Source organism: Capra hircus, chromosome 3 (genome assembly GCF_001704415.2).
Source record: "Capra hircus breed San Clemente chromosome 3, ASM170441v1, whole genome shotgun sequence".
Lineage (NCBI taxonomy): Eukaryota > Metazoa > Chordata > Mammalia > Artiodactyla > Bovidae > Capra > Capra hircus.
In genome coordinates this window covers 75020388-75043241 of record NC_030810.1, presented here as the reverse complement: position 1 = coordinate 75043241, position 22854 = coordinate 75020388, and the positions used below count along the sequence as shown (strand labels likewise).

General features: G+C 37.6%; 1 protein-coding gene across 1 annotated transcript in view; it reads left to right on the top strand.

Moving 5' to 3' along the window:
* Window positions 1-22854, top strand: part of DPYD (dihydropyrimidine dehydrogenase) — a 926917-nt gene that overhangs the window by 24423 nt on the left and 879640 nt on the right. The window contains exon 2 of the mRNA XM_005678060.3: window positions 15723-15833. Within this exon, the coding sequence (XP_005678117.1) occupies window positions 15723-15833 (111 nt within the window). The remainder of the gene's footprint in view (window positions 1-15722; window positions 15834-22854) is intronic.

Below are 22854 nucleotides of genomic sequence, written 5' to 3'. Positions count from 1 at the left end.
AGCAGTGGCCACAGGACTGGAAAAGGTCAGTTTTCATTCCAATTCCAAAGAAAGGCAATGCCAAAGAATGCTCAAACTACCACACAATTGCACTCATCTCACACATTACTTAAGTAATGCTCAAAATTCTCCAAGCCAGACTTCAGCAATACGTGAACTGTGAACTCCCTGATGTTCAGGCTGGTTTTAGAAAAGGCAGAGGAACCAGAGATCAAATTGCAAACATCTGCTGGATCATGGAAAAAGCAAGAGAGTTCCAGAAAAACATCTATTTCTGCTTTATTGACTATGCCAAAGCCTTTGACTGTGTGGATCACAATAAACTACGGAAAATTCTGAAAGAGATGGGAATACCAAACCGCCTGACCTGCCTCTTGAGAAATCTGATTTCTTGAGAAATCAGGAAGCAACAGTTAGAACTGAACATGGAACAACAGACTTGTTCCAAATAGGAAAAGGAGTACGTCAAGGCTGTATATTGTCACCCTGCTTATTTAGCTTCTATGCAGAGTACATCATCAGAAACGCTGGACTGGAAGAAACACAAGCGGGAATCAAGATTGCCGGGAGAAATATCGATAACCTCAGATATGCAGATGACACCACCCTTATGGCAGAAACTGAAGAGGAGCTAAAAAGCCTCTTGATGAAAGTGAAAGAGGAGAGTGAAAAAGTTGGCTTAAAGCTCAACATTCAGAAACCAAAGATCATGGCATCTGGTCCCATCACTTCATGGGAAATAGATGGGGAAATAGTAGAAACAGTGTCAGACTTTATCTTTTTGGGCTCCAAAATCACTGCGGATGGTGATTGCAGCCATGAAATTAAAAGACGCTTACTCCTTGGAAGAAAAGTTATGACCAACCTAGATAGTATATTGAAAAGCAGAGACATTACTTTGCTGACTAAGGTCCATCTAGTCAAGGCTATGGTTTTTCCTGTGGTCATGTATGGATGTGAGAGTTGGACTGTGAAGAAGGCTGAGCGCCAAAGATTTGATGTGTTTGAAGTGTGGTGTTGGAGAAGACTCTTGAGAGTCCCTTGGACTGCAAGGAGATCCAACCAGTCCATTCTGAAGGAGATCAACCCTGGGATTTCTTTGGAAGGAATGATGCTAAAGCTGAAACTCCAGTACTTTGGCCACCTGATGCGAAGAGTTGACTCATTGGAAAAGACTCTGATGCTGGGAGGGATTGGGGGCAGGAGGAGAAGGAGACGACAGAGGATGAGATGGCTGGATGGCATCACTGACTCGATGGACGTGAATCTGAGTGAACTCCGGGAGTTGGTGATGGACAGGGAGGCCTGGCGTGCTGCGATTCATGGGGTCGCAAAGAGTTGGACACGACTGAGTGACTGAACTGAACTGGTTTTTGGAATAGGATTTCTGAATTAGGATGGGAAATATTAATATCTAAAGTCCATTCCAACTCTAATGTACTAAATTCTAGATACCTTGAGAAGATGCAGAGAGTTCATTTTATTTATTCCTGAAAGGAAACCAGTTTAGGTCAAGTAGATACTACATTTTTTGTATGTTTGAGATGTCTGTATTGTGTAATTAAATCTGAAGTTTTGACCCTAGAACATTTTGAGTGGATAACAAATAATTCATTTGTTTTCTTGTCAGAAATTGTTGCTGATGTTATATTACCACAGATTGCAAGGTTCAGTTCAAAGTGTTTCATTGCTGTTTCAGCTAGTGAGTTGCATGATTAATCCTTCCAATGAAAGTCTGAAAACACTAACCTCCCATTTCTGAGTAGTTAATGATTATATGGCTTAAAAATCTTTGTGAGTGCTGACAAGTACTGAATGGTGTTCTTTGTCTTCTGCAATAGAATGAACACTAATAAGAAAACAAAATTGTTTGTTTTGCCGGTATTAAAGTCCATTCTCCAGTGGAAGTTTCTTGCTGCTTTTTCTGACTGTTCTTCTAAAGAATTATATATATATATATATATCTAATTGGAGGATAATTACTTTACAGTGTTGTGTTACTTTTTGCTGTACAACGTAAATCAACTCTATGTATCCCCTCCCTCTTGGATCTCTCGATCCCACCCATCTAGGTCATCACAGAACACTGAGCTCAGCTTCCTGTACTTTATAGCAGGTTCCAACTATTTTACACATCAGTTCAGTTCAGTTGCTCAGTCGTATCTGACTCTTTGCAACCCTATGAATCACAACATGCCAGGCCTCCCTGTCCATCACCATGTCCCGGAGTTCACCCAAACTCATGTGCATTGAGTCAGTGATGCCATCCAGCCATCTCATCCTCTGTCGTCCCCTTCTCCTCCTGTCCCCAATCCCTCCCAGCATCGGAGTCTTTTCCAATGAGTCAACTCTTTGCATGAGGTGTCCAAAGTATTGGTTTCAGCTTCAGCATCATTCCTTCCAATTAACACCTAGGACTGGTCTCCTTTAGGATGGACTGGTTGGATCTCCTTGCAGTCCAAGGGACTCTCAAGAGTCTTCTCCAGCACCACAGTTCAAAAGCATCAATTCTTCAGTGCTCAGCTTTCTTCACAGTCCAACTCTCACATCCATACATGACCACTGGAAAAACCATAGCCTTGACTAGATGGACCTTTGTTGGCAAAGTAATATCTCTGCTTTTTAACATAGTATCTAGGTTGGTCATAACTTTCCTTCCAAGGAGTAAGTGTCTTTTAATTTCATGACTGCAATCACCATCTGCAGTGATTTTTGAGCCCCCCAAAATAAAGTCTGACACTGTTTCTACTGTTTCCCTATCTTTTTCCCATGAAGTCATGGGACCAGATGCCATGATCTTTGGTTTCTGAATGTTGAGCTTTAAGCCAACTTTTTCACTCTCCTCTTTCACTTTCATCAAGGTTCCTAAAAATCTGAAAGTAAAACTACCATATGACCCAGTAATCCTACTACTGGGCGTATACCCTGGTAAAACTATTTCAAAAAGACACATGTACCCCAGTGTTCATTGTAGCACTATTTACAATAGCCAGGACATGGTAATAACCTAAGTGTCCACTGACAGATGAATGGATAAAGACAATACGGTACATATATACAGTGAAATATTACTCAGCCATAAAAAGTACTTTTCTTATTAGCAATTTTTTGTTTTGCATAATTTTACTAATGAAAAATTATGCTTGGTTTTGAGGATAGGAAAATATATAAATGACATCATTGCTTTTGAGGGTTTTACAGAGCAATTTGATAATAGAATACATATATATTAATAATTACTTGATTTCTTATTTGATATGTCCAATGATAGTGTCAATAGGATATCTTGAAGTTCACGGGTATGAGCTATATAGAGGAAGGGACAATTTTTCTTAATTTTTGGAGAAATGGATCTTAGATTGTAAACGAAAACTAGCATTTAAACTAACATAAAGAAGTTCCATCTTAGAAAAGTTATATGAGCAGAGGTGTAGATGTAGGATTGTACATGGACTCTATAAACAACAAATAAGGTGAGAGTGGAAGTAGTCTGGAGTGGTAGGTTGTACCACATTGAACAATTAAGTGGTAGTTTTTATTGTCATTAAGTATAAAACAGACATGTAAGCTTTGTCGTCTGTATATGTGTATGTGCACAAGCATTTATATGTGTGTATGGAAGATGTTAGTTATATAGGAAAGAAAGAAAGTACAGAATTGAGGTGAATAGTTTAATTAGGAGAGTACCATTATATCAGGCTTCCCTGGTGGCTCAGCGGTAAAGAATCCTGCAATGCAGGAGACACAAGTTGGAACCCGGGGTGGAGAAGATTCCCCTGGAGTAGGGCATGGCTACCCACTCCAGTATTCTTGTCAGGAAAATCTCATGGAAAGAGGAGCCTTGTGGGCTGTGGTCCGTGGGGTAGCAAAGAGTTGGACATGACTGAGACAATTAAGCCTGCATGCACACGCTATGATATCATGATCCCAGTGAACTGTAATAGGATCTGCAATAGTTTGTAGATGCAAGAAGTACAAAAGGACAGGCCAGATGTGAGTAACATTGACTGGCATTGTGTGACTTTAAGGAACAAAAAATAGTAGTTGTAGATTGACCACATGTGAAGTTCAATTTACTAGAAAAGTCGTGGTATTATTGACAGAAGTCAAATGGAGTTAAAAAGTGGGGGGGGGGGGGCGAAGAGAATGCATTGTTTTTTGATGTGAAGAAACTGAGATAATGATGGAACATGCAAATGGGTTATTTGGCATTCATTGAAGTAGATCACTGTAAATGAAGACAGAGAACTCAGGGTTTAGAATATAGGTAAGACTCAGTTGCAGAAAAGTAATCATTAGTAGAGGGGCATGCAGGAAAGGTCCAAGGACTCTTTATTTGTGATCAAGAGGGAAATAGAAGTCACAAAAGTAAAAATAGTCAATACAAAGGGAGGGCTCAAAGCTCTGATGTCAGGGAAATCAAAGAGGATATGTTTCTGGATAGAAGAGCCAAACAACAGTACTAAACACTGCAGAAAACCCATAGAGAGTTGAGAAGCAAACTAAAACATAGCATAATAATAAAAAATGTTTTCAAAAGTTTCATTTTCTTGATTTTAAATAGTTCATCTTCCCAATTGGCCATATCCTTGCTCCACTCCTATCCTTCTCAGTTGTTACCAGACCCCGCGTGGATCGGTTGGACTCCAGTTGAGTCCTTTCCATGCCTGCTGTTGCTTCCACCAGTTGAAGAAAAGCAAGTTCCTGCCAAGCAGAGCAGGAAATTTTATTTATTGATTAAAGAGTGAGGAAGGGAAAGCTCCATGCTCTAACCATCCCTTCTTCCTGGGGGAGGCAGGCAAGAAAATGTCAAGGGGTTACAGGTGAGTACGTCATCAATTTGAGAAAGGGGTGGAAATTTCCAGAAATAACCAGAGCGTGAGTAGCCCCTTGGGCCCTTTTGAGCACACTGTGTCTTGCCACGTGCGGGTCCCCTCTTTCGGTGGAGATCTTAGCGTGATAATGAGGCAAAGGCGACTTTCTCACACTTTGGCTCTTATCTACCGAGGTGCTGCTGTCGTGGTCTGGCTGCAGCCAGTTCAGGGCCGTGTGTTGCCATTTTAGCCCTTTCTGGTTCAGGCTGGTTCAACAGTTTAACCTTAGTTTATATTTAACAACTACAGCTGTGGTGGTTGGAAAAAAGGTTAGTCTCTGCACAGGTATTAATAAAATCAGGAAATTAATAGGCCATTTCTGATATAAATCACTTGCTATCCCACATGTTTTCTTTTAGCTGTTAACCATGTAAATGAAGGGCAACTAGTCAATCCTTGATTTATTATGTTATTGTGAACCTGAAAATCATGCTGCTTGCTCAATATAGTTAATTAAAAAAAAAATCTAACCTCAATTAACTAACTAAAGTTCTCCTCCTTTCTTTCCCTTTAAATCTTGTTTTTGAGCTTTCTCATTTGCTCATCAGTATGGCTTTATTTTTAGCATGCTGGTGGACACTTAGCCTCTCTTGAGCTAAAATGACCCTTGATCTTGTAAACACAGCTCTTTTAGGGGACAATGTGTCTTTTATTCAATAGTTAATAGGTTAAAGATAAATTGTAATAGTTTTCGTATTTCTTCAAGAGTCTGAAAAGCTGATTTTACTTTGAGGCCAAAAAATTACTGGAAAGCAAGTTTTGAGATAAAGTTACTAATTTTACTCGACTCTAAAAAAAGTATAAATTCTAGAGTATGAATTTTCTTAGTTATCAGTGAACTGATGAATATATTTTTGGAAATGTAATAATTCTCTTTAATTCTTTTCATTCATAATTTTATCTTTGGTTTCTGTCTATGCACTCATATATATATATATACATATATATTTCAGCTCTTGCAAACATCAGATATTTTTTAACATGAGTTTTCATAGTTATTCCTTTTTCAAATAAATATGGGTTATTTGAATATATAAAGCACAGATGCTTTGCAATAATATATTAAATGGAAAAATAGTTTATAAAGTAATGAAATTGTTTAATAAAATGGCTATAATACAGGTTCTCATCTTTTAAAATATTTTTGATACCTCTCAATAAGAGTTTGCATGTGATACTTCTTTTTCTCAATTCTTGTAAAAATATATCACTATGTAAGTTGGTACATATGCTATACAAATGGTTTAAGGAATAAAGATATATAATTAATGTTTAATATTAATTTCTTTGTTAATATTGTTTTTATTTTTTAAAATTTAAGCATACCATGTAATATCTCTTTTATTTATTTTAAAATTTCTTTTTGTCTTGATAAAATAGAAATATAGACTCAATATAGTACCATTTGCAATCTAAAGAGAAAAGTATCTTTTAAAGTAATGCCCTGGATTTACAGCATCTGCATAATTTCACAGACAATAGAATCCTTTCCATGGCTATTATGGACTGAATGTTTTTCCCTCTTAAATTTTGTGTGGTGAAGTGCTGACTTTCAATGTGATAGTAATTGGAGATGAGGCCTTCTCAGAACTGTGAGAAAGAAATGTCTCTGAGATTCCTTAATAGCAGCCCAAGTTGACCAATACAGAGTCTAAGTCAGAGTCAATCACCACCTTTGGGATGCTCCGTTCTGTGTTAAGAGTTACTAGAGTAATATCAGATGTATAAGTTAGGGTTCCTGTGTTTGAATTCTTAATCTTTTCTGAAAAACATTAAAAGTCATTTTTCAATTAGGGAGCACTTAAGTACCTAGTATGTGATATGTGTTCTGTAAGTGAAGGAGAGTACACAGTGGACCTTGCAAATACAGACAGCAGCTTCACGTAGAAGATCTTTGCTTGCTGAGTAGGAGAGTGCCATGATGAAGTTTTTTAAGATATATAAACTGTTTTATTTGTGTTACCTATGGGTTCAGTAGAAATAAGTCAAATTTCCCATGCAATGTAACTAGCGTGTGAAGGGGTTCATTCATTTCTAGTTGATGTTTTTTTTTTCATTTTTTATAAATTTGTAACTTTTTACTTGTCTTTCTTAGGAAGGAATTGTAATGTCAGTTAACCTAAACGTGTTAGGACCAAAGGTCCATAAGTTACATATAGTTATATGTGTTATAAAATGATATCTACATTGCTATATACATGTACTGGAATTTAAAAATCTATATTTGAATTTCATGACACTTCCACACTGCCATTTTAATTTGTGTAGAGCATATTGCATTTTCAGACAAAGTGCCTTTGAAATTGCAGGCTTAGGGCAAAAATAACTTCAGGAACCAATGATTTGGTTTCATCTGAGAAACATCTCTACTTACCATCTCTTTACAGTTACCTTTTCACCTGTTTTCTTCATCTTTTTCTATATTCCTGTACTTTGGGCTTCCCTGTTGGTTCTGATGGTAAAGAATCTGCCTGCGATGTGGGAGACCTGGGTTTGATTCCTGGGTTGGGAAGATCTCCTGGAGAAGGGAAAGGCTACCCACTCGGTATTCTTGCTTGGAGAATTCTGTGGACAGAGGAGCCTGGCAGGCCCATGGGTTTGCAAAGAGTCAGAGGACTCAGTGACTTTCACTTTTGCTTGTTTTCTTCATCTTTTTCTATATTTATACTTAAAAAAATGATTCATATATATATGTATTCAAAATGAACAATACAAGAATATGAATGCAGATTGGTTCAGTGGAGTCTAAAATCTAGATCCATCACATACTAATTGATATCATGTGTTAAGCACTTTCTGCATGGACAGTTCTAAGTTTTATATGTCATCCTCAAAATGATCTTATGTGGTAGGTACTATGACTAATCAACAGTTTATAGGTGAAGAAGTAGAGGGATAGAGAGTTTAAATAACCAGCAAAAAGCAATAGAGCTAAAATCTAAGCCCATTTAACCTCTAACACTGTGCATATTGTTTAGTAAGTACTTAGCACAATTAAAGTTGTAAAACTTAAGACTGTTAGAGACTCCATCCTTCATCAATTATGTATTAATAATAATGAATTAGTCATTGTGCATAAAGGAGAAAATATTCTTTGAATAGAGTTAATCAAATGAAAAATGTGGAAGATAAGTTATTTGGAAAGGTAGTACAGTCTAAAGGAAAAGAAATCTAAGCTTATACAAAGAATGAAAGTGCATTCAGTTCAGTCACTCAGTCGTGTCCGACTCTTTGCGACCCCATGAGTCGCAGCACGCCAGGCCTCCCTGTCCATCACCACCTCCCAGAGTTCACCCAGACTCACGTCCATCGAGTCAGTGATGCCATCCAGCTATATCATCCTGGGTCATCCCCTTCTCCTCCTGCCCCCAATCCCTCCCAGCATCAAAGTCTTCTCCAATGAGTCAACTCTTCACATGAGGTGGCCAAAGTACTGGAGTTTCAGCTTTAGCATCATTCCTTCCAAAGAAATCCCAGGGTTGATCTCCTTCAGAATGGACTGGTTGGATCTCCTTGCAGTCCAAGGGATTCTCAAGAGTCTTCTCCAACACCACAGTTCAAAAGCATCAATTCTTCAGTGCTCAGCCTTCTTCACAGTCCAACTCTCACATCCATACATGACTACTGGAAAAACCATAGCCTTGACTAGATGGACCTTAGTCGGCAAAGTAATGTCTCTGCTTTTGAATATGCTATCTAGGTTGCTCATAACTTTTCTACCAAGGAGTAAGCATCTTTTAATTTCATGGCTGCAATCACCATCTGCAGTGATTTTGGAGCCCCCCAAAATAAAGTCTGACACTGTTTCCACTGTTTCCACATCTATTTGCCATGGAGTGATGGGACCAGATGCCATGGTCTTCTTTTTCTGAATGTTGAGCTTTAAGCCAACTTTTAAATATAGGAAAATCTGAGAATTCTTGACTAGGACTGATTGCCATGACTTTTCAAGGTTTTCAGACTTCAAGGTTATTTATATTGATCTCTTAAGTGTGGGTGTAAGGTGCAAAATTGAGGCTGTGTTCTCTCTTCTACTCCCAAACCAGCTGGAGTTCTGAGCTTATCCAAGAACCAAAGGCACATTTGTAAATTCTTAAGTTACTTACTTAAACTGTCCTTACACTATGATCAGTGATAGACATGGCATAGGGTGGGGCAATTGGCTGAGACTGGGGTTTATAAGCAAGAGACGGTTAAGCAAATGAAAAGTTCAGTTCTCAACTGCTAAACATTTGTTAGATTGTTACCTGGATGAAGCAAGAGATACTTAACAAAAGGTTTAAGCAACAGCTATTTATTTTTCTGTTAACCAGGAGTATTTATTGAAGAAAAAATGCTGCCACAATACATTTTATTGAAATTAACATAGTTATACCAAATAATGAAAAAATGAGAGAAACAAGTTTTAAATTTTATTTACTTATTATTTATGTTTAACCAGGAAAAGTAGGAGACATTTACAAAGCACTTAGGATACATCATCAGAGACAAAATTTAAGCATAATTTAAATAAGACAAAATTTAATGAATTAATAAGTTCAGCTTGTAAATTGAAAATGTTGGTATATGTGTATTATGTTGTATATATGTATAATGGCTCAGAATTAAAGTAAGTAATGACCAGTACTGAAGAGGAAACATTTGCTTATAATTTAAAATGCAAAGGATGGAGGGAGCTTGCTGTGCTGTGCTGTGTTTAGTCTCTCAGCCACGTCTGACTCTTTGTGACCCCATGGACTGTAGCCCACCAGGCTCCTCTGTCTATGGAGAATCTCCAGGCAAGAATACTGAAGTGAGTTGCTAGCCCTCCTTCAGGGAATATTCCCAACCCAGGGCTCAAACCCAGGTCTCCCGCATTGAGGGCCTATTCTTGACCATCTGAGCCACCAGGGGAGCCTTAGAATACTGGAGTGGGTAGTCTATCTCTTCTCTAGCGGATCTTCCTGATCCAGGAATCAAACCAAGATGTCCTTCATTGTAGGTGGATTCTTTACCAGCTGAGCTACCAGGGAAGCCTGGAGAGAGCTTAATGGTGCATTAGGTTTGAATAATTGATACTGAGATGTAAAGCAAAGCTATGCTTTTAGAAAGAGAATATATTGGCCAAATGACTTTCTGCAGTTGGAATTCAAGATCTCAGCACTCAGTTCCAGTATTTGGGGGCTAAGACTTACTGCTTTTATTTGTGAACTGAGGCCCTGTGATTGTAGTCAATAAGAGCTCCTTTTTGTGTTCTCTATGGTAGTAGTACAGAAGGCCACTTCTCAGATGCAGGATTCTAGTTTGTGTGTTGTGGCCTTCTATCTGCTTCCCAGACAAGAACTGACAGACAGCACAGGGAAAACACATGCCTCTGATTTGATGTCGTGTGTGAATCCGTCTTCTCATCATATTCTGTCATTTCTTAACCTAAATAAAATTAGTGCAGTGAAATTCTCTCAGTTCTGTTTTTTTCCCCTCTAGAATCACCAGTACATTTTTATTGAAGTGATTGGGGAAGCCAAAGGCCAAATTCTTTGCATGGGAGAAAATCTTCCTTTATAAGTAATATGCCTTATTTCTGAAAGGGTTAATGGGTCTCTTAAACTGCTCAATTTATCCAGAGAGGGGACCTTGTGACCCTGTTAGGACCTGGCTTTGGTCATTTCTTAGGAAGAATGCAATTTAGAACTCTCCTATATTGTTCTGCCAGCTGCTTAGTTATTGATGATATTGACTTTTAGTTTCAAAAAGTCTTGCTTTGGAAAATTGTTTTTAACAGCTCTCAACCACTCATGTCTTGTATTTTTATTTTATATCACTTTTCATTTGGGATATTATTAAGTCAAATCCTTGGTAACCATTCTCCACAATCCAATTTATTTTTACCCAAGATCCATTGAATTCAACTCACTGCCTTTTTGCAAAAGGTTAACCCAATATTTCATGTTGTGTTATACTTTCTACTTATGCTGTGCAAAAGAAAAGTTACTGTGATAAGCAGCCAATAAATTGCATTCAGAATGTTTATTCTTAAAAGTTACATTACTGTGCCAACATAGATAAACATAATCATTTATCACAATATGAATTGTGGAAGTAAAAACTAAATGAAATACAGCTATCTTTCTCGCATATTATCTAGTTCTTTTTTTTTTCCTTTAAATGTTGGCACAATAACTACTTTAAAAAACGTCATCTTCTTATTTATCAGCTTGAATTAATGTGTGAGATGACTAATGGTTCAAATAGGATAACTAAACAAACAAAATTGCTTCTGTTTCATGATAAAAAAGGTTTTCTATTTTTTTTGTATATAAATAGGATTACTTAGTTTTCTATCGTTGGCTCTTATTACCAGGTTGCTTTGGAATTACTTAATCATGAGGAATATATTATTTAAACCTCATAGATTTATTGTACATTTGTTGTCCAGAACACAGATATCTAAATTGATCGACTGAAGAAATATCATGTCTAACATATATAGCAATTACTCAAAGTAATCTTCATTTATGTTAGGCTAATAAAATAAGCCCCAATAATGTTTATTAGAATGAATGCAGTATTCAGTGAAATTCACTGAATGTAGAATTTACTGTGTATTACTAATACTATTATTTAGTAACAGCTTTATTGAGATATAATTCACATACTGTACAGTTCACAAATATAGAGTGTAGGATTCAAAGACTTTTATTGTATTCATAGTTTGCTACTAAGACCGTGATCAGTTTTCATCTACGCAAAGAAATCATATACCCTTCAGCATTCATGCTGCCTTTGCCCCTAATCCCCCAGCCCCTGGCAACCACATCTACTTTCTGTCTCTATAGACTTCTCTATTTTGGACATTTTATATAAGTGGAGTAATACAGGATGTGGGATTTTGTAACTGACTCCTCTCAGCACAATGTTTACTATGTGCATGTTTCTTGTTTGTAAATTTCCCAAATTTCCTTCTGTTACTGACATCTGTATTCATTCCATTATGGTTGGATAGCTGCTTTGTATGATTTTAACCTTTTTAAATTTATTAAGGTTTGGCTTATGGCCTAGCATCTGGTTTGTCACAGAGAATATTTTGTGGACACTTGAGACATGAAATTAAAAGATGCCTGCTCCTTGCAAAAAAAAAGCTATAACCAACCTAGACAGCATATTAAAAAGCAGAGACATTACTTTGCCAACAAAGTTCCGTCTAGTCAAAGCTATGGTTTTTCCAGTAGTCATGTATGGATGTGGGAGTTGGACCATAAAGAAAGCTGAGTGCTGAAGAATTGATGCTGTGGTGTTAGAGAAGAATCTTGAGAGTCCCTTGGACTGCAAGAAGATCCAACCAGTCCATCCTAAAGGAAATCAGCCCTGAATATTCATTGGAAGGACTGATGCTGAAGCTGAATCTCCAATAGTTTGGCCACCTGATGCAAAGAACTGACTCATTGGAAAAGACCCTGATGCTGGGAAAGACTGAAAGCAGGAGGAGAAGGGGACGACAGAGGATGAGATTGTTGGATAGCATCACTGACTCGAAGGACATGAGTTTGAGCAAGCTCCAGGAGTTGATGATGGACAAGGAAACCTGGCATCCAGCAGTCCATGAAGTTGCAAAAAGTTGGACATGACTGAGCAGCTGAACTGAACTGAGAAGAATATGTATTCTGCAATTTGATGAAATGTAGCCATTATTTATTAGGTTTAGTTGGTTTACAATATTCAAATCCATTTCCTTTTTGTTCTTCTGTCTTGAATATAGTATTCTTGGTTGACAGTTTTTTTTTCTTTTAGTTCATTAAAAATCTTATCCTGCTTCTCTTAGACATCTATTGTTCCTGATGAGAAGTCAACTGTTAAACTATTGGAGTTGTACATTTGAGTATTTTTCTCTTGCTACTTTCAAGATTTTCTCTTTGGTGTTGACTTTTAGCTCTTTTGCCAGTGTGTCTACGTGTGGATCTTTTTGCATTTATCCTACTTAAATTTGTTCATCTTACTGAATATATAGTTTAATGTTTTTTCTTTTTTTAAAAAAAAAATCAAAATTTCAGTCCCATTATTTTTCTTATATTTTTCACCTCCTTTCTTGCCTTCCTTTCTGAAATCGTGCTACAATATCTTGGAGCACTTAACTGTGTTGGAGAAGACTCTTGAGAGTCCCTTCTACTGCAAGGACATCAAACCAGTCAATCCTAAAGGAGATCAGTCCTGGGTGTTCATTGGAAGGACTGATGCTGAAGCTGAAGCGCCAATACTTTGGCCACCTGATGCAAAGAGCCAACTCATTACAAAAGACCCTGATGCTGGGAAAGACTGAAGGCAAGAGGAAAAGGGGACGACAGAGGACGAGATGGTTGCATGGCATCCCTGACTTCATGGACATGAGTTTGAACAAACTGGGAGATGGTTAAGGAGGACAGGGAAGCCTGGGGTGCTGCAGTCTAGAATTGTAAAGAGACAGACATGACTGAGTGACTCAACAACAACAAATTGTGTACCATATATCTTTAAGGATGTGTTAATTTTTTGAAAAATATTTTTTGTCTTTGTTTTTTGGACTGCATAATATCTCTTGAGTTCTCTTAAAGTTTGCTGATTCTTTCTTCTGCAGATTAAGATATACTATTGAGCCCTTCTAGTAAATTTTTTATTTCAGTTACTATAGTTTATTATCTCTAGAATTTTAAAAATAATTTTTATGTCTTTATGAGTATTCTATTGGTGAAATATTGTTACCATACCTTCCTTATAATGGCTGCTTTGAAGTTTTTATTAAATGTTACACCTGAAACCTCTGAATGGCAATATCTGTTACCTGCTTTTGTTCTTGCATGGACCATATAATCCTGTTTCTTTGAATGTCTTTTAATTTTGTTTTAATGGAAAATGGAACATTTCAGATGATATAGCGATTCTGGATACTAATTTCCCTCTACCCCATCCCAGAGTTGGGGGCTGGTTGTTGTTAGCCTGTTTATTTAGTGATTTGGCGGACTGCTTTAGATATGTCTGTTTCCCTGATTTTTGATAGCACTCACATAGGGTGAGGCCATGGGCTTCAGTAACTGTGGTATGACAGTGCTTTTAGTGGGACTCTCTGTGCCTTCTCTTTGGATTTCATTGTTAAATGGTCCACCTCTGTGGGTATCACACCCAGTTCTTAGTCTCTTTGATTACTAGTTGATTGCTCTGTTGTTTTTGGCAATGCCTTGGGATGTATTAATAAATTACTTCACAGTGTGATTCAGTTAAATTTGGGCCCCTTTGCAAGAGTAGTTTTTAGGTGAGTCTTTGAGATTTCTTGTGGCCATACAGGAGCCATTAGGTATTCTTTCTGGTAAACTGTCTGCCTTGTGATTTAGTTTATTGCTCTCCTGAAGCTACGTCCTTCCTCTTAATTGCCTGGCATTGAAATCTTTACTGTTTTTGAGAGTACCCTTGGCCTTGAACTTCCCATGTATTAATATAAATGAAGTCAGTTCTTCTGTTTGTCTGGCCTCTTTCTCTGGGAAAAAAACCTCTGCCACAGCTCCAGATCTAGGGGTAGTTACAGTGGCCTGCATTTCTGGGAGCCACACTCCTGCTTTATGAGCAGGGCCCTGGTATAGGCAGTAACCTCTGGTCTCAGTTTGCTTCTCCTGGTTTGCTAACTCTAAGCCATGGGCAAGCTGATATAATGGTGATCAGGATCCTGTTATAGGCCTGTTGCTCCTGAGACAGAGCCTTTCTTCTGTGAGTGGATATGGGAAAAGCAAGGCGCTTCTGACTTCTCAGCTACACTTTCTGGTCTTTACTTGCTACATAGCTGGTAGACTGGGGAGAGGGGGTTAGGTATACTAATACCCTGCCTTTCTTTGGGAGATACCTCAGTGTCACCTAGAGGGTGGGGGGAGGGTCAGCCCTCTGTTCTTGGCTATATTCACCTGAGGTAGAATTCCTGCTGAACTGGGAGCCTGGAGGAGGGATACAGGACTGCACTTCCAATGCCACAGACCCTCGCCATTCTTACCAAGTTTTAGTAGGTTTTTTTCGATAACAATTTCTTCATTTGCTCTTTGACTATAAGAATTTCTGGGGACTTCAAAGGATTCTTATTTTCACTAATTTTTATCAGTTATATTGTTCTATTAGGGAGTTGATCTGCAGAGGTCCTCATTCATTCTTTCTGGATGAGTCCCAGTGGTCATGTTTTAAAGCCTTGCTTAAGACAGGCCTTTTGAATTAATTATTTCTTTAGTTATTCAGGTGCTGCTTTACACATGTGTTTAAAACGTTTTCTATTCTATTTTATACCTCAAAAAGTCACAATAAAATGTAGACTCCATCTTTGGATAAATTCACATGTAAGTCCGACACTCAAGAACTGAATTCTGATTCAATCGCTTCCACATGTTAATTATTAGATCTTGAACAGGTTACTTAACCACCCTGAATTTATTTCCACATCCAAAATTTTGAGATAACAGTAGCTATTTGTACATTAAATAATACATGTGAAAGCAATTGGTAAAGCTCTAAAAACTTAGTGGAGATTATTATTACTAGTTTAAATCACGTCTGTAATGAAGTGTCTGCCTCTCTTTTCATTCTTATTTAAGAATACTATTTATAAAATTTATCTTAAATTCAATTGTTATATTTTACATGTTTTTGAACTCCTTCATGTTATCATAAATAAATATTTGTATAAAGTGAACTGGGATATCACCTAGGAAATGATTTCTTTAGATAAGTTTGTTGTGGAATTACAGTAGTAGAAGGGGAAAACAACATTTTTAAAATACATCTTTGGAGTATGTGTGTGAAATCATAAAATTTTATTTTTTAAAGTCCAGCATATTTATGCTTATATTTTGTCTATGTTATCTTCAGAGTATCCTGGCTTTAAATCCTCGAACACAGTCTCATGCAACTCTGCGTTCCACTTTGGCCAAGAAATTAGACAAGAAACATTGGAAAAGAAATCCTGATAAGAACTGCTTTGTAAGTACCACTGATACATGGTTTCATGCTGAAAATTATCTCATTCTACACTGTAAGACATGATTTTATATATACTTAGAAATATAATTAAATATGTGTAAAATATAGCAGTAGTTTTTTATATTTAAATATTTTATATTTGAATCTTCTAAAATATGTGATTAATTTTCCTTCTTAAAAAATCTTTTGAAATAGATTAAAATCATATAAATTTAGTTTGTGCCAAATTTTATTTTTTGAAAATGAATAAAAACCTCTTAAAATAATTTTATAATAACACAATGATATAGAAGAGTTTCCAAATTTCAGACATAATTCAACTGAAGAAGGGTATACTAGTATACACAAACTGTTGTTAAATATTCTTTTGGGGAACATATAAACATTAAGTGTTCAATATGAACATCTTATATTTCCAGATGACATGCAGGTGGAAAAATCTGTGATTACTGACTGCTAGAATGTTATTTAATTGGGTCCATGAAATCATTATAGGGCTGGGATTATTAGGCTATAAATGGGGATTAAGTAAGTACAACTTTGAAGGCAATATTTAATATGCCATTGTATGAGGTATAAATATTTGTTAGGAGAACAACTTCCTTTTCACCTGATTTCCTGAAATTAATTTCTCCAAGGACTTCTCTGGTGGCTCAGATGGTAAAGGAATCCACCTGCAATGCAGGAGACCTGAGTTCAATCCCTGGGTTGAGAAGATCCTCTGGAGAAGGAAATGGCAACCCACTCCAGTATCCTTGCCTGGAGAATCCCATGGACAAATGAGCCTGGTGTGCTACAATCCATGGGGTTGCAAAGAGTTGGAGGAAAATTAATTTCTCCAACATTAATTTTCTCCAAGTGATTAGTGAGTGAGCCATTTAATAAGTATAAACTTATTTAACATTAGCTCTTTTGATACTTTGTGTATATGTTCTTTTTAAAACAATGATTTTTAGTTCATTTTTATGTACTTCTTAACTACATATAAACTCTTTTAGAGTAGGAATTGAGGGTATTTGTACATGTACATTTGTATTTATCTGATTTTTAATTTTTCTGTCACTGACCAACCAGCAAAGTTTTTTAGATTAAAAAAGAGAGATAGAAATACAGGGAAACAACATGATTTGCAATGATAACACAGCCACTTAACTAGAAGATTTGGATTTGTAATTCAGTTTTCCTTGCTCCACTTCTGTGAGCTTTGCATTCTACCATGACATCTCTCATAGAGGTTTCTGGAAGGACACTAGTGTGGTCCAAATTAGATCAAGGAATGAATCAGCTATCAGTTGTGATCCTGTATAATGATATAAACAGTTGAAGGACATTGAAAAAATAATCATGTAATTTTCAAACTTAGAAATCCTTTAATGATTATCAAGTCTCTCTCATTTGAAATGTGTGAGAATTATGATCCAGATAAATTAAACTCTCTAGGGTTTCCCCTTTATAGATTATTATAGAGATACCAAGGGAAAATTTTATGCAAAGATGGGCTCAATAAAGGACCGACATGGTAGGGACCTAATCGAAGCAGAAGATATTAAGGAGACGTGGCAAGAATGTACAGAAGAACTGGACCAAAAAGATCTTCATGACCCGGATAATCAGGATGGTGTGATCACTCACCTAGAGCCAGACATCCTGGAATGTGAAGTCAAGTGGGCCTTAGGAAGCATCACTACGAAGAAAGCTAGTGGAGGTGATGGAATTCCTGTTGAGCTGTTTCAAATTCTGAAAGATGATGCTGTGAAAGTGCTGCACTCAATATGCCAGAAAATTTGGAAAACTCACCAGTGGCCGCAGGACCGGAAAAGGTCAGTTTTCATTGCAATCCCAAAGGCAGTGCCAAAGAGTGCTCAAACTACCGCACAATTGCACTCGTCTCACATGCTAGTAAAGTGATGCTTAAAATTCTCCAAGCCAGGCTTCAGCAATACGTGTATCGTGAACTTCCAGATGTTCAAGCTGGTTTTAGAAAAGGCAGAGGAACCAGAGATCAAATTGCAAACATCCACTGGATCATTGAAAAAGCAAGAGAGTTCCTGAAAAACATCTATTTCTGCTTTGACTACACCAAAGCCTTTGACTGTGTGGATCACAATAAACTGTGGAAAATTCTGAAAGAGATGGGAATACCAGACCACCTAACCTGCCTCTTGAGAAATCTGTATGCAGGCCAGGAAGCAACAGTTGGAATAGGACATGGAACAACAGACTTGTTCCAAATAGGAAAAGGAGTACGTCAAGGCTATATATTGTCACCCTGCTTATTTAGCTTCTATGCAGAGTACATCATGAGAAACGCTGGGCTGGCGGAAGCACAAGCTGGAATCAAGATTGCTGGGAGAGATATCAATAACCTCAGATATGCAGATGACACCACTGTTACAGCAGAAAGTGAAGAGGAACTAAAAATCCTCTTGATGAAAGTGAAAGAGGAGAGTGAAAAAGTTGGCTTAAATCTCAACATTCAGAAAACTAAGATCATGGCATGCGGTCCTATCACTTCATGGCAAATAGATGGGGAAATAGTGGAAACAGTGTCAGACTTTATTTTTCTGGGCTCCAAAATCACTGCACATGGTGATTGCAGCCATGAAATTAAAAGATGCTTACTCCTTGGAAGGAAACTTATGACCAACCTAGATAGCATATTCAAAAGCAGAGACATTACTTTGCCAACAAAGCAGTCAAGCCTATGGTTTTTCCAGTGGTCATGAATGGATGTGAGAGTTGAACTATAAAGAAAGTTAACCCCAAAGAATTGATGCTTTTGAACTGTGGTGTTGGAGAAGACTCTTGAGAGTCCATTGGACTGCAAGGAGATCCAACCAGTCCATCCTAAAGGAGATCAGTCCTGAGTGTTCATTGGAAGGACTGATGTTGAAGCTGAAACTCCAAAACTTTGGCCACCTCATGTGAAGAGCTGACTCATTTGAAAAGACCCTGATTCTGGGAAAGTTTGAGGGCAGGAGGAGAAGGGGACGATAGAGGGTGAGATGGTTGGATGACATCATCACCTCAATGGACATGGGTTTGGGTGGACTCTGGGAGATGGTGATGGACAGGGAGGCCTACCGTACTGCGGTTCATGGGGTCGCAAAGAGTCAGACATGACTGAGTGACTGAACTGTACTGAGACTGTTTATTTAGAAGGGGAGACGTTCAGCATTATTATTGTTGTGTTTTTATTATTCTTATTTTATGAAAAATTAGTATTTTCATTCCATAATGTTAGCTTATAAATTGAGTGTCTCATATTTTCTTTTTTTTTTTTGGTAATGGACCAGGATACAGTAAAATAGGTTTTCTGCATTAAATACATATTGGCACAGATTTCTAGGAAAGCAGTTTGACAGTGTCTTTGTCAGTATCTTTGACAATATTTGTTAATACATGTGTTAGTTTTCTAGGACTGTTATAAAAAAATACCGCAGACTGGGTGGCCTGAAGAACAGTTTATTTTCTCCATGTTCTGGAGGCTAGGAATCTGAGATCAAGGTGTCAGCTTGGTTGATTTCTTCTGAGGCATCTCTCTTGATGATAGGTGGCTGCCTTTTCACTCTTCTCATGGTCTTCCCCCTGTGCGTGTCCAAATATCTTCTTATAATGACACCAATATATCAGATAAGAGGCATTCTGATGACCTCATTTTAATTTATTTACCTCTTTTAAGACTGACTCCAAATACATATACATTCTGAGATACTGGGGTTTAGGCCTTTGACAAATGAATTTGAGGGGATTCAGTCCATAAGAATATCTTTAAATTATCATACACTTAAACCTAGTAATTCATCTTCAGTAAACTATCTTAAGGAGCAAATAAGGAATGTAGGTAAATAATTAAATAGAAAGATTATCCCAATACTGTTTATTTGTAGAGAAAAATGTGGGTGGGAAAATGTGGGTTATAGCTAAGTAACTCAGGGCAGAATCTATTTGGTAGTAAACGGTGCAGCCATTAAACTACTATTTTTAAATAAAATTACTTTTGAAGTAATTAATAATCTGAAAAAGACTTATAATTTATATTATTAATTTATGGACAAGGTACAGAACAACACTATATTTCAGAATGGTTGTATATAGTTTTACAGAACCACACCTATACACGTATTCATACAGAAAAAAATGAAATGTTAATAGTAATTGTATTTGTTTTCTTAGCACTTTTGTATATTTTAGATTTGCTATAATGGCAAGTGTTAGAGGAAAAATGAAAGTTTTAAAGATATGTTAGTATTATCTCAATTATAAGATCAGATTTATTGCTCTGGATATATACTTGAAAACTCTATGTATTAACTGTATATACTGTATTAACAAAGAACAGTGAAACATGTTTCCAAAGAGGGAATATGGAACTAGAGTTGAAAGTTATCCTCAGTGTCGTTAAAGAATGCTGTTCTTCTCCTTTTCATTATTATTCTCTTTGTGCTTCCATGAAGACTTGAATAAAAGCATTACCACACGATATGATCTATTTTTTAATTTATAGATTTTCATACTTGAGTTTTATAATTACTCATCTAAATTAAAAACATGCATAAAACAAATATGAGAAGATTCTCTAAGGTGTAGAGAAGGCTAATTAACTAGGAATATGGAACCTGAAACATGACAGAGTGATGAATTCCCTGGGTTTTCTTTTTTTCTGCGTATATCTTGGAGCCTTGGAGCCCAAGAAGTTAGAAAACCAGAAATGTTAGCTGATACAGACACACACACACACATACCCCTCAACAAAAGTCTGCTCTTTCTAGCCAAAATATGAAGAAATGAACGGTTTCTTTTCTGTTCATAGTAAGACGAAAGACATTTAGATAGTAACAGCTATACTCTAGCTGAATACAGTAAACAACAAAAAGGTGACCTCATCCCAATGTATTCACAAACGCTGAGCAGGGAGCCTGGACTTCAGTCCTGTGATGAGATGATGAGATGCTCCAACCCCTCTGCTTGGTGAAAGGAAGGGAGTCAGGACTTTCATGCTCACCAGCTACTTGGTAACCAAGGCAGCCCACATCCCAGACCACTGAATTTCTACCTTTATCAAGAAGAGAAGAAACAGGCTGAGGCTGAAAAAAATACCCCAAAGGGATATAACAGGTAAAAATGTCCTAAATTTAGCAAGAGACACAAATCTACAAATTCAAAAACCTCTGTGAAACACTAGGGAATCCATATCAAGACCTATCATAATTAAATTTCTGAGAACTAAATACAAAAACAGTATCTTGAAAGAAGCCAGCCTGTTTCCCTTAAGGCGAGGGCAGCTCCTATGGTCAGTTGTGCTCCAGACCCTTGCCCTATGGCTCTAAGACTAGACACTATCACTGGCCCATCCTTGATCAGTGTTTCCTTTTCTACCCTGCTTCATCCCTCCTGTATTGTTATTTCCTGAAGAGCACTCACTCCATAAATCACGTTTCAAATTCTGCTTTTAGGGAAAAGTGGAAAGTGAAAGTTGCTCAGTCGTGTCAGACTCTTTGAGACCCCGTGGACTATACAGTCCGTGGAATTCTCCAGGCCAGAATACTGGAGTGGGTAGCCTTTCCCTTCTCCAGGGGATCTTCCCAACCCAGGGTCCGAACCCAGGTCTCCCACATTGCAGGCAGACTCTTTACCAGCTGAGTGACCAAGGAAGCCCAAAAATACTAGAGTAGGTAGCCTATCCCTTCTCCAAGGGATCTTCTCGACCCAGGAATCAAACTGGGGTCTCCTGCATCGCAGGCAGATTCTTTACCAACTGAGCTACCAGGGAAGCCTTTGCTAACTGAAGAACCAAACCTTGCTGTTAAGTAGCAGCAGCACTTAACATAAGCAGTCACTTTCTCCTTCCTGCAATTTTTCTTTTCACTTCCCTTCCAGGACCTCAAAGTCCTTTTTTCTTCTTTCCTCATTGGCGTCTTCTTCTCAGCCTCTTTGTTGGCTCTTCCTCATCTTCTCACTCCTAAATATTAGAGCACCCAGGGTTCAGATCTTTCTGTCTTTCTTTAAAGACTCAGTAAGTTGTTGATCACATTCTCTCTCCTCATTTTAAATACCATCTATATAGACTGATGGTTCCTGCCTTTATCTCTCTTGCCTGGGCTACTTTCTTTAATTCTAGACTTCTGTAACCAAGTGCCTAATGAATGTGTATTTGCACTTAGTTGCTCAGTCGTGTCTGACTCTTTGCAACCCCATGGACTGCAGCCTATAGACTCCTCTGTCCATGGGATTTCCCAGGCAAGAATACTGGAATGGGTTGTCATTTCCTTCTCCAGGGGATCTTACCAGCCCCAGGGTCTAGTGAATACCTTCACTTAAATCCCTAACAGGAATTTCAGTGTTCACATGTCAAAAATCCAAATTATGATCTTATATCCAAGATCTATTGTTCCTGGAGTCATCTCTATCCATCACTTTCTGAGAGCAAAATATTGAGTTTTCAATTTTATTTGTCTCTCCTCCCATACTTAATTAGAAGATCCGTTGGATATACTTTCAGTTCTATTAGCTAGAATCTGATTATTTCTCATCACTTCCACCACTTCCTGCCTTTCTAAACCATCATCATTATTTTTCATCCGGATTATTTTAGTTGGTTTGTAATGGTTGCCACGCTTATGCCCTTTCCTGGTAGAATATCTTTATAATAATACATCTTACAAATCCTTTTAATATTCCTGTGCTCAGAAAGTTTCAGTGATTTTTCCAGCTTGCTTGGGAGTTTGCAGAGTTTCCTTTGTCCACCTCAGCAAGGCTTTCTCCGGCCACTCTGTTTAAAACTCTAGCCTGCCACCATACTAAGCTCTTCTTAGACTTTGCACCCATCACTGATATATTGTTTTCTTATTCACTGATTTGTTTATTGTCAGTTTTTTCCCACTGCTAAGTCGCTTCAGTCATGTCCTACTCTGTGTGACTCCATAGACAGCAGCCCACCAGGCTCTGCCGTCCCTGGGATTCTCCAGGCAAGAACACTGGAGTGGGTTGCCATTTCCTTCTCCAATGCATGAAAGTGAAA